Consider the following 13,836-nt stretch of genomic DNA (forward strand, 5'->3'; position numbering starts at 1 on the left):
TTACAAAGTTTCGAAATTTGTGCTAAATTTATAGGTCAGGGTCGTGACTATTTAGCACAGCGTTTGAAAACAAGCCAAGGTGAACTATTAATTCGCAATTATTAGCTGCCACGGTCTCCTTAGATATAACTTTCGTTTTTATGTATTACAGATGTTATTGGGAAGCTACTCATACAGCTTACGTAAAGTATGTTATGGCAATTTTGGCTCGCATAAACAAATCCACCAACGATGTACGCAAAAACATCGGTATGTCCAATGATATACAGCCATATATATCCCCATATATATGGGGATATATCCAATGATATACAGCCCCCTGTAATGATATACAGCCCTGGGGGCTGTATATCATTGATATATGATATACAGCTCATATATATGATATGGTGGGGCTGTATATCATTGGTATATCACAACAGCTTCCTACCCGGAGCAGTTCGTGAACTAAAACCAAGCTAGCAAATCACAGCTAACACATGTACATAACACAGCTAATTTACAATTAACCAACAATAACCTAGAACAGTATAACACATTATAAATTATGATACTCTTTTGTTTTTTCTCCTAGTTGCATGAGGCAACAATTTTGATATACAAATGCTGGTTAAGGGCTAAAATTATCTGAGACGCACTTCTTGTTTTTACTTTAGTGCGTACTAACGAAGAAGAGGTTTAATTTAAGCGAAGCAACTTTGTTTCAGTAAAAGCTATGAAGCAGTGATTCTGTAATGGTATTTTAAAGGTATTGCAAAGATTTGTTTGATATTATGATCTAGCCTACTGGTGCACTTCAGCTTTAACATTTACTTAGTTGTTGTGAATGATGTTTTTGTAACTCTGTGTGAGAAAGACTAGCAATGTTGCTACGTGGTTGAATTCATCTAAAACAGCTGGGCAAAGTGCGGCTCTAAAGCCGCATGCAGCTCTTTGCAAATTTTGTTGCGGCTCTTTCAACTCTGTGAAAATTCAAATTTTTTTGACGTATATATAAATATCTTTATAATATACTGTACAAAACTACATGCATTGTGACATATTAGGCTTATTTAAATGTGCACTATTACTGCATTATATATAGCCTACACATGCATCATAAGTCATAGTTCATGGCATCATGCACGTGTAGGTTTTCCGATGTAATAACGTCTGTTGCTGACCTAATGAGGACAAAATTAGAATGCTCTAAAAATGTTCATCTGAAAGTCATTTCATCATGATTTCATAATGCTGGCTTATATAAGATGCTGTGCCTTAGTTGAACATGCCATTTGCAAATAAGCCAATTAATGCAGTGAGATCAGCAATGACATCTTTAACAAAACAAACCATTTCTAGAGTTACAATGGGAACTTCACAAAGTAAATGAAATAGAAACGAATCTACAAGATAATTCCAAGATGAGTGGACCCTGGAATATGCGTTCATCTTTAGGCATGGCAAACCGCAATGTCTATTGTGCCAGGAAACGGTCTCCGCTAACAAGAAGACGAACATCAAACGACATCATGAGACAAAACACAGGGAGTTTACTACTACATTTTTACTGGGATCTGTAGCTAGACATCAAAAGTTAGATAAACTTCAGAAATCACTAAATTAAAAAAAAAATATGCTAGCTTCTTTTATAGCTGCTGATAAACATGCTACAGAAGCTCCTCTACGAGTGTCAAAGATTTCAGCAAAAGCAATGCTTCCCTATGCTCATGCAGAGATTGAAAATAATGCATGGTTGAGGCTATTGAACTACTTTTTCTAGATAAGCGTGATGTGATTGGTATAGTCAAGGCAATACCACTTTCTAAGAAAACTGCTACTGGTAGAATTAAAAGCATTTATGATTATCTCAGTATGACTTAGCTAAACCATATAGACCAGGAAGATTACTTTCCAATCGCTATTGATGAATCTACTGATATAATGAGTTTAGTTCAATTAGCAGTTTCTGTAAGGTACGTAGGCTACTGTGTGTACACTCACAACTGGTAATGTCATTTTACCATGCAGTTGCAAGCTGAAATCATACAAGTGCATTTTAAAAGAGAGTAAAGAGAGAACATAAGCCCAAGTAGAAAAATATGCATCTATTTTGTGATATTTGTTTCCAAAATACTAACCCACACATTTATACTACATACTTCTTTATAAAGCATCAGCATGTTCCTTTATAAAGCATAGTAAAATTCTTTAGTCCTATACCCTGTGTTACATATTCTTTGGTGGTAAAGAAAGGAGGGGCTTCTTAATTTGGTTGAATTAGAAGGAGAAACCAATGGCCAGGCTATCTATGATGCCCTCATTAAAGGACTTGATAACATGAAGATAACTCTCCACAAATGCATATCTGTAACAACAGATGGCACTCCAACCATGGTTGGAAGAGAGCAAGGTGTCATAGCTAGATTGAAGAAGGATATGCCATCAATGCTAGCATTCCAATGCATCATCCACCAAACTGTTTTATGTGGAAAACTAAATGATCACTTTCAACAACTAATGTGTAAGGCTATGAAGATGATCAACCTCTTCAGAAGTCAATCAGCTCTCAGACACATAAACTTAAGAAAGTTTCTCAAAGAAAGCGATGCCATTAGTGAAGATTTGCTAACTTAAAATAACATTAGATGGCTAAGTAATGGAAATGTTCTGTCAAGGTTGTGTAGTAATCGTCAGGAGCTAACCTCATTTTAAATACATGCACAAGCCTGATTGCAAGACAGTTTCAAGAGATGATGAGCTGTTCTAAAGATATGAGTGACCTCGCCTTCCTTGTTGACATCTGTGGCCATTTGAATGATCTGAACCTCAAGCTTCAAGGGACGAACAAGACTATCATTGATACACTACCAGCTGTCTAAGCCTTCTTCCATAAGTTGGAATTGTTTCTAGTGGATTTGTAAGGTGATATGCTTCACTTTCCTACTCTAAAAGCATTTTTAGATGAGGATGAACAAATGGCCTCTTGTACAGCTGATTACACTCACTTTATAGAAACGCTTCAACAAAAGTTTAACAATCAATTTAGTCAGTTTCACTTTTTGAAACACATCATACAATTCATAAAAGCACCTCAGAAGGCAAAGCCTAATGGAGAGTGGGTTAATCAGTTGCCATTGAAGAGTGTTCATGCCTCACCTCTGCAACTGGAGTTGTGTGACCTCAAAGGTACAGATATAGATTAAATTGAGGAGGGCTTCTACTTGAAAGCTTCAACAAAGGCTGAATATCCACAGCTTGCTCAACTAGGAAGATGCTTGTACGCCGTGTTTGCTGCTACATACACGTATATATGTGAATCAGCATTTTCATACATGAATAATATCAAGAGCAAGTTGAAATCCACTTTGACTCGAGATCATTTGTGTCAGCTTCTAAGAATAGCATGCTGCAGTAGAGAGCCCGACAGTAGTAGCAGCCATAAACAATTCTACAAATCTCACTCAACTTTAAGTTATACAAAGCTCTTTAGGCTCACTTCAACATCATTCAATGCTATTGTAAAAGTAGTCTACCACTACCAAGCTTGTATTATCAGTATGAAATGTTATGCTGTAATACACATGTTATGCGGCTCCCAAAAGTTTTGCAACTTTGAAATTTGGCTCAAGGGAAAAAACTTTGCCCACATCTCGAATCCACATCCCACTTTCTCAAACATGCGTTGGAGCTTTGTCAATACAAAGCTAAATATACATGAGCATGGGTATATGCTGGTTATACAGGCTATTGCAGTTGGTCCTTTACATTATCTTTGTTGTTTTGTTCATATTGTAACATCTACGGTTGTTGTTTTATGCTTTTAAGACTTGGGCCACACGCAATATGAATATTATCAGTTCAAATAGGCAAATATTAGTAAGTAAATATACTAAATATTCAGGCTGGAAATTGTTTGCTTGTTGTACTTAAGATACATATAAACTTTAGAATGAATATTAGTTATCTTGATAAACCTTTTTAATCACTTTGCTGAATGGATATCGAATCGAATATGGTGAGTATGTTCTTTTGGCTTTGTACATTTGTTCAACAAGAATCATTCTTCGACTCTTTTTTGCTATTTTCTCAGAACCCTTGCTCCAATCCTATTATGAAGTTCCTTACTCCGTGTTCATATTTTGTCTTCCAAAATCTTCACACATACGCATGCTTATATTAGCCTATTAAAAACTTGGTTTTGTTCAGAGTAAAAGGATTACGTATAGAGATTTTGCTATAAAATTCATCCCGTTTTGCTCTGCCATCGTTTTCATGATGATTGGCTAAAACTGGGCTGAAATTCTTGAATTTTTATAGTCAATTATAAGAATTATAAAGTCAACTACCTTGTAATTGAATTTTATACATAGCGTTTTCCTCATGGTGCCGAGAGCATGCATTTCTTTTGTGATTTCAAAAGAAAAATGTTTATGATATATCATCAACATACATTACCTAAACAGGGTATGCATCTTTAATTAAAATTGTGGTAAAATTTGATCTTTAACATTACTTAAATAAGTTAAATATGTTACATAACACAATAAAGGTAGACATTTATAATAACAGGTTTTATTACATATCATTGATATAGTATATTACACTTTTTTGATGCAATCAATTGTATTTTTAGCCAGTGGAGCAGTTTATAGTGTAGATGGTAAAAGATGGTGAAGTAACTAGGAATCAGATGCTTACTTTTGCCAGTGTCTGCCAGCATATCATCATGCTAATTAGTTATTATATAATTGTTTGTTTGTTGCTACAATGCATGATCACTCATGTATTAATTGCAAAGCCACATTCTTAAACGCGTAAGTAAGGACGAATACTGTCGATAATGGACAAAAATGATGAATGTAACTGAAGTTATCTGCCACATACAATGGGTGGATAATTTCTGAAGATGCTCACATATTGTCCGGTGTACATAAACTTCCTGATTGTCGCTAGATAGCAATGATATATTGCTAGTTCTTGCCCAATTTTTTTATCCTTTGTCAATTCAAACTCTCAAAATTTTAATAGATATTTGTATATATTTTCATCATTGTTGATTTTATTACTTAGAAAAGAGCTAACGATGTAGAAGATAGCTATCGTCGATCGGATAAGGCATACCAATTACTGACCAATCAGACTGGTTTGTTTAGTTGCTGCATGCTAGAAGCACATCACTGTTTCTTTGGTTAGAGATTATGGGAGGAGGTAACTGTAGTACACATGCTATTAATTGTGCAAAATTAAGTAATATCTATCTATATATTTCTCAAAGTTTGTTTGTGTATTTGTGTATCTGTGAATGTGTTTGTTCAGTTGTGGCTATTAAAATCTTAAAGCTAGGTATATGCAACACGATGCTTATTCGTCTTTTTTCGTTAAGGCAAATTTGTTCCGCCCCATGATATCAACAATAATTTATCTCGAATTTAAAATTTGGCAATTTGTGCACTGATCATACAAGTTATTAAAAGATACACGTCGCTGAACTCGCCATGACGAGGTATCCGTTATCAGGTATATCCGGCAATCATTATAATAAAAGCTATTTGCAAATGGATAAAGGATAAAATTTTTTGTTAAAAGTTTGAAGTTTACTCTAAAATACATACTAAAACTTTCTTCATGTATGTGGTTAGTAAATTAAATTTATTTAGGGTAGATTCAGCATTTATGATACACATCTGTCACGTAGGTAAGAACTCTCTGCGTAGTAGCCTACATTGTAATGTTATACTATCTTGCAGATCATAACCACAAAATGCACTAAAGTCATTGTAGGTACCTATAGTTACTAAGGTTAACAGTATTTTGCTACTATTTTTAATGATGATGATTTTTCTCAGGAGGTGATTGCATTAGATAATGATTATAGGCTTCTATATCACTCTATGTACGTCTATAGCCTACGATATTTCTATACCACTCTATGTACGTCTATAGTTTACGATATTTCTATACCACTCTATGTACGTCTATAGTTTACGATATTTCTATACCACTCTATGTACGTCTATAGTTTACGATATTTCTATACCACTCTATGTACGTCTATAGCCTACGATATTTCTATACCGCTCTGTGTACGTCTATAGCCTACGATATTTCTATACCACTCTATGTACGTCTATAGCCTACGATATTTCTATACCGCTCTATGTACGTCTATAGCTGACGATATTTCTATACCGCTCTATGTACGTCTATAGCCTATGATATTTTTGCATGCCAACACTGAAATGGACTGAAATCATAATTGTATACCAAATGATTTTCGATTGTAATCGTAACGAAATTACTTGCAGAATGAACCAATACGTGCTAATGATTTTACATTTAAACGGCTTTACATTTTATTTTTTCTTTTAATTTATTGCAACGAAACACTTCTTTCAAGTTATGAAATTTTAAACTTACAGACATCTGAAAACCTTTACAGTTATTTCGTTTATTTTTAATTTAGTTGTTTTGCACAAAACCTTTTTTTCATGATATGAGGTTTGAAAGTTACAGTGGTTTGACAAACTTTGAAAACCTTTACAGTTGTTTTTATTTTCTCTTTTAATTTATTTCAACTACACAAAACACTTCTCTTATGATATGTAGTTTGAACGTTAGAATGGCAAATGTCGTTATATGTTAAATACAATTTTCTGTCCAAAGACTTTTATCACCCGGGCAATGCCGAGTAGTACAGCTAGTATATACATGTATATATATATAAACCTCAAAGTTTGTGTGTGTCGTTCAGTTTGTCCGGCTATAGCTATGAAAATCTTGGAATGAAGAATCTGCATCCCAGACAAATTGATCTCAGCAACTCTCAGCCCATTGCCTGTATCTCTATCATCACATCTGCCTACTCTCAGGCCATTGCCTGTATCTCTATCATCACCTCTGTCTAGTCTCAGCCCATTGCCTGTATCTCTATCGTCACCTCTGCCTACTCTCAAGTCATTATCTGAATCCCTACCACCACCTCTGCCTATTCTCAGCCCATTGCCTGTATCTCTATCATCACCTCTGCCTACTCTCAGCCCATTGCCTGTATCTCTATCGTCACCTCTGCCTACTCTCAAGTCATCTGAATCCCTACCACCACCTCTGCCTACTCTCAGCCCATTGCCTGTATCTCTATCGTCACCTCTGCCTACTCTCAAGTCATTATCTGTATCCCTACCACCACCTCTGCCTATTTTCAGCCCATTGCCTGTATCTCTATCATCACCTCTGCCTACTCTCAAGTCATTACCTGTATCCCCACCATCACATCTGTCTACTCTCAGGCCATTATCTGTATCCCCACCATCACATCTGCCTACTCTCAGACCATTATCTGTATCCCCACCATCACATCTGCCTTCTCTCAAGCCATTATCTGTATCCCCACCATCACATCTGCCTACTCTCAGACCATTATCAGTATCCCCACCATCACATCTGCCTTCTCTCAAGCCATTATTTGTATCCCCACCATCACATCTGCCTACTCTCAGACCATTATCTGTATCCCCACCATCACATCTGCCTTCTCTCAAGCCATTACCTGTATCCCTGCCACCACCTCTGCCAACTCTCAGGCCATTATCTGTATCCCTACCATCACCTCTGCCTATTCTCAGACCATTATCTGTATCCCCACCATCACATATGCCTACTCTCAAGCCATTATCTGTATCCCTACCATCACATCTGCCTACTCTTAGGCCATTATTTGTATCCCCACCATCATATCTGCCTTCTCTCAAGCCATTATCTGTATCCCCACCATCACATCTGCCTATTCTCAGACCATTATCTGTATCCCTACCATCACATCTGCCTACTCTCAGGCCATTATCTGTATCCCCACCATCATATCTGCCTTCTCTCAAGCCATTATCTGTATCCCTACCATCACATCTGCCTATTCTCAGACCATTATCTGTATCCCTACCACCACCCCTGTCTACTCTCAGACCATTATCTGTATCCCTACCATCACATCTGCCTACTCTCAGACCATTTTCTGTATCCCACCATCACATCTGCCTACTCTCAGGCCATTATCTGTACCCCTACCATCACATCTGCCTACTCTCAGACCATTTTCTGTATCCCCACCATCACATCTGCCTACTCTCAGGCCATTATCTGTACCCCTACCATCACATCTGCCTACTCTCAGACCATTGTCTGTATCCCTACCATCACCTCTGCCTTCTCTCAAGGCATTGTTTCTAATGTATAAACTAAGTGACATTAAACACCTCTTTCATTAGTCAATACTTTGTATATGATGATATACTTTGTATATTTTGTTTTTTATTATTCATTTGCTTTAGTACTATATTTGATTACATGGAGTATTTATCACTAGGTTTCTGAGTTGTTATTCTTTGAACTACAGAACGAATCAAATGAAGTATGATGTATTCATATTTGAAGATTTGTTCCATGTGATGGTTTTAACTATCGAAGCAAATGTTTGAATGGATGCCGTACGCTAAGGTTTGACTGTATATTGAATGACCAAATTAAAACGGTGTACAGTCAAACATGGATAACTCGAACTTCAAGATCCCGAGCGAAAGTGTTTGAATTATCAGAGCATTCAAGTTATCAGAGCACTGTCACAAGTCCATATATTTACTTATTTATTAGTAGATACATGTACATATACAAACTATAATATAAATCAAAAGCACAAATGGCTTGTTTCAAATTAAATGCTTCTAATGTAAAGTTTAAAACGTTTTCATGAAAAAGTATAGAGATTTTTCTATCACTTGAGATTGGTTTGTTGTTTGAGGTGATGTTATTGCCAGGACGTTTTTCAGATTGACATTGGCAAAACTTGATCGTTGTTGAAATGCTCAAAAGAAAAGACATTTTTTTCTTTTGGGGTTTTACCCACGATCAATTTTGCCGCTTTTTCTTGAAGTTTATGCAGATTACCTTACTTTACCTGGGATTCGTTAAGAGCAACACTCCGAGGCAGTTCAATTAGAAATTTTACGAGGTTTTACGGTACATTCTATATCACTCACGCTTTTTTAATAGATACTTATTGAATGTACACACGTATTCTGTGTTTAGGTCAAGCGATGAATAGTTTTTTGTAGCTCAGACAACGTATACGTTTAATTACAACATTTTTTAAGACGTTTTAAACATTCAGCATTCCGACGTTGATTCAACATGGAATCAACGTCGGAAAACTATTCATCACGGGCTAGCCGAGTCACGCACTCAAGGATTTTCGCCACGCACATACAAAACAACATGCGATTTTTGTTTTGTATGTGCGTGGCGAAAATTCTTGCGCGCGTGACCCGGCTAGCCCGTGCTATTCATCGTATCGCAGTATAAATCAAATTTCACCAAACTTTTAGAAAAGTCGTTGACAAAAATATTTTGCCGATGGTGGTAATAACGACGCTTATGAATTACGAAAAGATGAAGTTTACCTCTATGGCTTTGAATAAAGTGATTTTCTAAAGCGAAAACAACCGTTTCGGTAGCTGTTGGGCAAAAAAACAGTTCGAATTAACAGTGTTGAGTTCGAGTTATCTATAGCAATTTATCATTACGTGGGAACGGACCAAAGGAAATGTTCGAATTAACCATGTGTTCGAGCTATCCGTGGACGAGTTATCCATGTTTGACTGTATTTCATTTTTCTTGTCATATCCTGGGGAAATCTAATAATTATGATGTGAAATCAAATCTCCATTTTTATTCATATATTATATTTTTCTTCAAGCATTTTTTCTTCCACTACATTTTGTTTAAAGTAATTTTTGATGTTCTCTTACAGGCAAGGGAGGAAATCGGAGAGGGCATGGGAGGAAGTCTGGCCCCAAATCTAGTGAATCCTCTACGACTTTTGCTGACTCCCCTGTCATCCAGGCATTCCTAGGCTACAAAACACTCCTTGATGAAAAGCATGACAAACATGAAGCATTAGTTAAAATAAGTCGCGATACAACGATAGACTCTAAAAGAATTATTTTTCATCTGCATAGATGTATTGGGTAAGCATAGATGTATTGGTAACCATAGATGTATTGGGTAAACATAGTTGTGTTGGGTAACTATAGATGTATTGGGTAAGCATAGATGTATTGGTAACCATAGATGTATTGGGTAAACATAGTTGTGTTGGGTAACCATAGATGTATTGGGTAAACATAATTGTGTTGGGTAACTATAGATGTATTCGGTAACTATAGATGTATTGGGTAACCATAGATGTATTGGGTAACCATAGATGTATTGGTAACTATAGATGTATTGGGTAAACATAGTTGTGTTGGGTAACCATAGATGTATTGGGTAAGCATAGTTGTGTTGGGTAAGGATAGATGTATTGGGTAAGCATAGATGTATTGGTAAGCATAGATGTATTGGGTAACCATAGATGTATTGGTAACTATAGATGTATTGGGTAAGGATAAATGAAGGATAATTGTTAGTATTGTTCGAAAGTGGCCCTTTGCCACGCAATGAATCACACTCTTAGCATGAGAATATAGCGCAATAACTAGATATACATGTATGTGACTTCATAGAGTTCAGCTCATGCATTTACTAGCGAGTAATACAAGGAAATAGATTATGTTGATGAAATATATTTCGTTCACAACATGAGAACCATGTGTTTCTGATGGTGACAAGCAAATTTCGATTTATTGTTTTTAATGTTAGTCCTTTAGGGCTGAGATTATTTTACAGTATTATTAGTGGTGATGCTTTTTAGGGGAGATAAGGAGCAGCTGCTAGCAGAAACTGAGCTCATGATAGATAAATGCATCAGAGTGAACTTGGCTAAGATGGCTGTGGAGCTGAAGAGTGTAGACCAGTACAAGTATTCGAGGGCCATCACTGCTGGTATATATATAATATATAGATACTATGTTGTACAGGCAGTAGTATGTATATTATGTATGCATGCTGTACAGACTAGTATATATAGTGTACAGACAGTAGTATATATGATGTACAGGCAGTAGTATATATGATGTACAGACAGTAGTGTATATGATGTGCGGCCAGTAGTATGTATATTATGTATATATGCTGTACAGACAGTAGTATATATGATGTACAGGCAGTAGTATATATGATGTACAGACAGTAGTATATATGATGTACATGCAGTAGTATATATGATGTACAGGCAGTAGTATATATGATGTACAGACAGTAGTATATATGATGTACAGACAGTAGTGTATATGATGTACAGGCAGTAGTATATATGATGTACAGACAGTAGTATATATGATGTACAGGCAGTAGTATATATATATAATGTACAGACAGTAGTGTATATGATGTACAGACAGTAGTATATATGGTGTACAGACAGTAGTATATATGATGTACAGACAGTAGTATATATAATGTACAGACAGTAGTATATATGATGTACAGACAGTAGTGTATATGATGTACAGGCAGTAGTATATATGATGTACAGACAGTAGTATATATGATGTACAGACAGTAGTATATATGCTGTACAGACAGTAGTATATATAATGTACAGACAGTAGTATATATGATGTACAGACAGTAGTATATATGATGTACATGCAGTAGTATATATGATGTACAGGCAGTAGTATATATGGTGTACAGACAGTAGTATATATATATAATGTACAGACAGTAGTGTATATGATGTGCAGACAGTAGTATATATGGTGTACAGACAGTAGTGTATATGATGTACAGACAGTAGTATATATGGTGTACAGACAGTAGTATATATATATATAATGTACAGACAGTAGTGTATATGATGTGCAGACAGTAGTATATATGATGTACAGACAGTAGTATATATGATGTACATGCAGTAGTATATATGATGTACAGGCAGTAGTATATATGATGTACAGACAGTAGTATATATGATGTACAGACAGTAGTATATATGATGTACAGGCAGTAGTATATATGATGTACAGACAGTAGTATATATGATGTACAGGCAGTAGTATATATGCTGTACAGACAGTAGTGTATATGATGTACAGGCAGTAGTATATATGATCTGCAGACAGTAGTGTATATGATGTACAGACAGTAGTATATATGATGTACAGACAGTAGTATATATGATGTACAGACAGTAGTATATATAATGTACAGACAGTAGTATATATATATAATGTACAGACAGTAGTATATATGATCTGCAGACAGTAGTATATATGATGTACAGACAGTAGTATATATGATGTACAGACAGTAGTATGTATATATAATGTACAAACAGTAGTATATATAATGTACAGACAGTAGTATATATAATGTACAGACAGTAGTATATATAATGTACAGACAGTAGTATATATAATGTACAGACAGTAGTATATATAATGTACAGACAGTAGTATACATTATGTACAGACAGTAGTATATATGATGTACAGACAGTAGTATATATAATGTACAGACAGTAGTATATATAATGTACAGACAGTAGTATATATAATGTACAGACAGTAGTATACATTATGTACAGACAGTAGTATATATGATGTACAGACAGTAGTATATATAATGTACAGACAGTAGTGTATATAATGTACAGACAGTAGTATATATAATGTACAGACAGTAGTATATATGATGTACAGACAGTAGTGTATATTATGTACAGACAGTAGTATATATGATGTACAGACAGTAGTATACATTATGTACAGACAGTAGTATATATTATGTACAGACAGTAGTATATATAATGTACAGACAGTAGTATACATTATGTACAGACAGTAGTATATATGATGTACAGACAGTAGTATATATAATGTACAGACAGTAGTGTATATGGTGTACAGACAGTAGTGTATATTATGTACAGACAGTAGTATATATAATGTACAGACAGTAGTGTATATGATGTGCAGACAGTAGTATATGCGGTATCATGTGCAAATGTTAGTCAAAATGTATCGATGCTATATTCTGTCTGACTTACCTGTTAGTAAGTATGATACTCAGATTCTAGTATTTATATTAAACACACATAATACACATCATAGCAATACCTGCAGTAGAGTATGTTGATGTATATTTTCATGAAGTCAAGTATTCAGTGCATTAGTATTTAGTACTTTACTTCTGTAGTCCTATTATTTACATTTATCGGAATACGAATACTTTAGTAGGCCTGTAATTTATAATTATAGATGAGGGATGCCTGCAGTAGTTTGTTCTGCTTTTACCAGAAGTTTATCGATATTCTGTATATGTATGAATAAGCACCCTACCTCGTTGTCTCTATCACATATTAACTTCTTTGTTCTGGTTAAAACTCAACTTCCAATCATTTGTACATCTTCATGTTAGCTCTTTGACTATATAACTATATACAGCCATATAACTATATATAGCCATATAACTATATATAGCCATGTAACTATATATAGCCATCAAACTATATATAGCCATCAAACTATATATAGCCATCAAACTATATATATCTATATAACTATATACCGCCACATAACTATATATAGCCATATAACTATCTATAGCCATATTGCTATATATATAGCCATATAACTATATACAGCCATATAGCTATATATAGCCATATAACTATATATAGCCATATAACTATATATAGCCATATAACTATATATAGCCATATAACTATATGCAGCCATATAACTATATATAGCCATATAACTATATGCAGCCATATAACTATATATAGCCATATAACTATATATAGCCATATAACTATATACAGCCATATAACTATATATAGCTGTATAGCTTTTTTACTGAATTACTTTCTCATCAATTTTTCAAACTTTCTCCTTTTATAATTTGACATCCCGTTTCATA

The 13,836-nt window shown here is 35.0% G+C and overlaps 1 protein-coding gene across 3 annotated transcripts in view; it reads left to right on the plus strand.

The window, feature by feature from the left end:
- Window positions 1–13,836, plus strand: part of LOC137401090 (translin-associated protein X-like) — a 31,143-nt gene that overhangs the window by 1,516 nt on the left and 15,791 nt on the right. Inside the window, exons 1-4 of one of the 3 annotated variants that reach the window (XM_068087443.1) lie at window positions 40–79; window positions 5,053–5,190; window positions 9,782–9,998; window positions 10,724–10,854. In XM_068087443.1, coding sequence (XP_067943544.1) covers window positions 5,181–5,190; window positions 9,782–9,998; window positions 10,724–10,854 — 358 coding nt within the window. In that variant the 5' untranslated portion in view covers window positions 40–79; window positions 5,053–5,180. Of the gene's footprint in view, window positions 1–39; window positions 80–169; window positions 188–5,052; window positions 5,191–9,781; window positions 9,999–10,723; window positions 10,855–13,836 lie in introns of those variants that run through there. The other 2 variants (XM_068087445.1, XM_068087444.1) reach the window with 2 other exon arrangements.

This window comes from Watersipora subatra, chromosome 7 (assembly GCF_963576615.1).
Source record: "Watersipora subatra chromosome 7, tzWatSuba1.1, whole genome shotgun sequence".
NCBI classification, from domain to species: Eukaryota; Metazoa; Bryozoa; class Gymnolaemata; order Cheilostomatida; family Watersiporidae; genus Watersipora; species Watersipora subatra.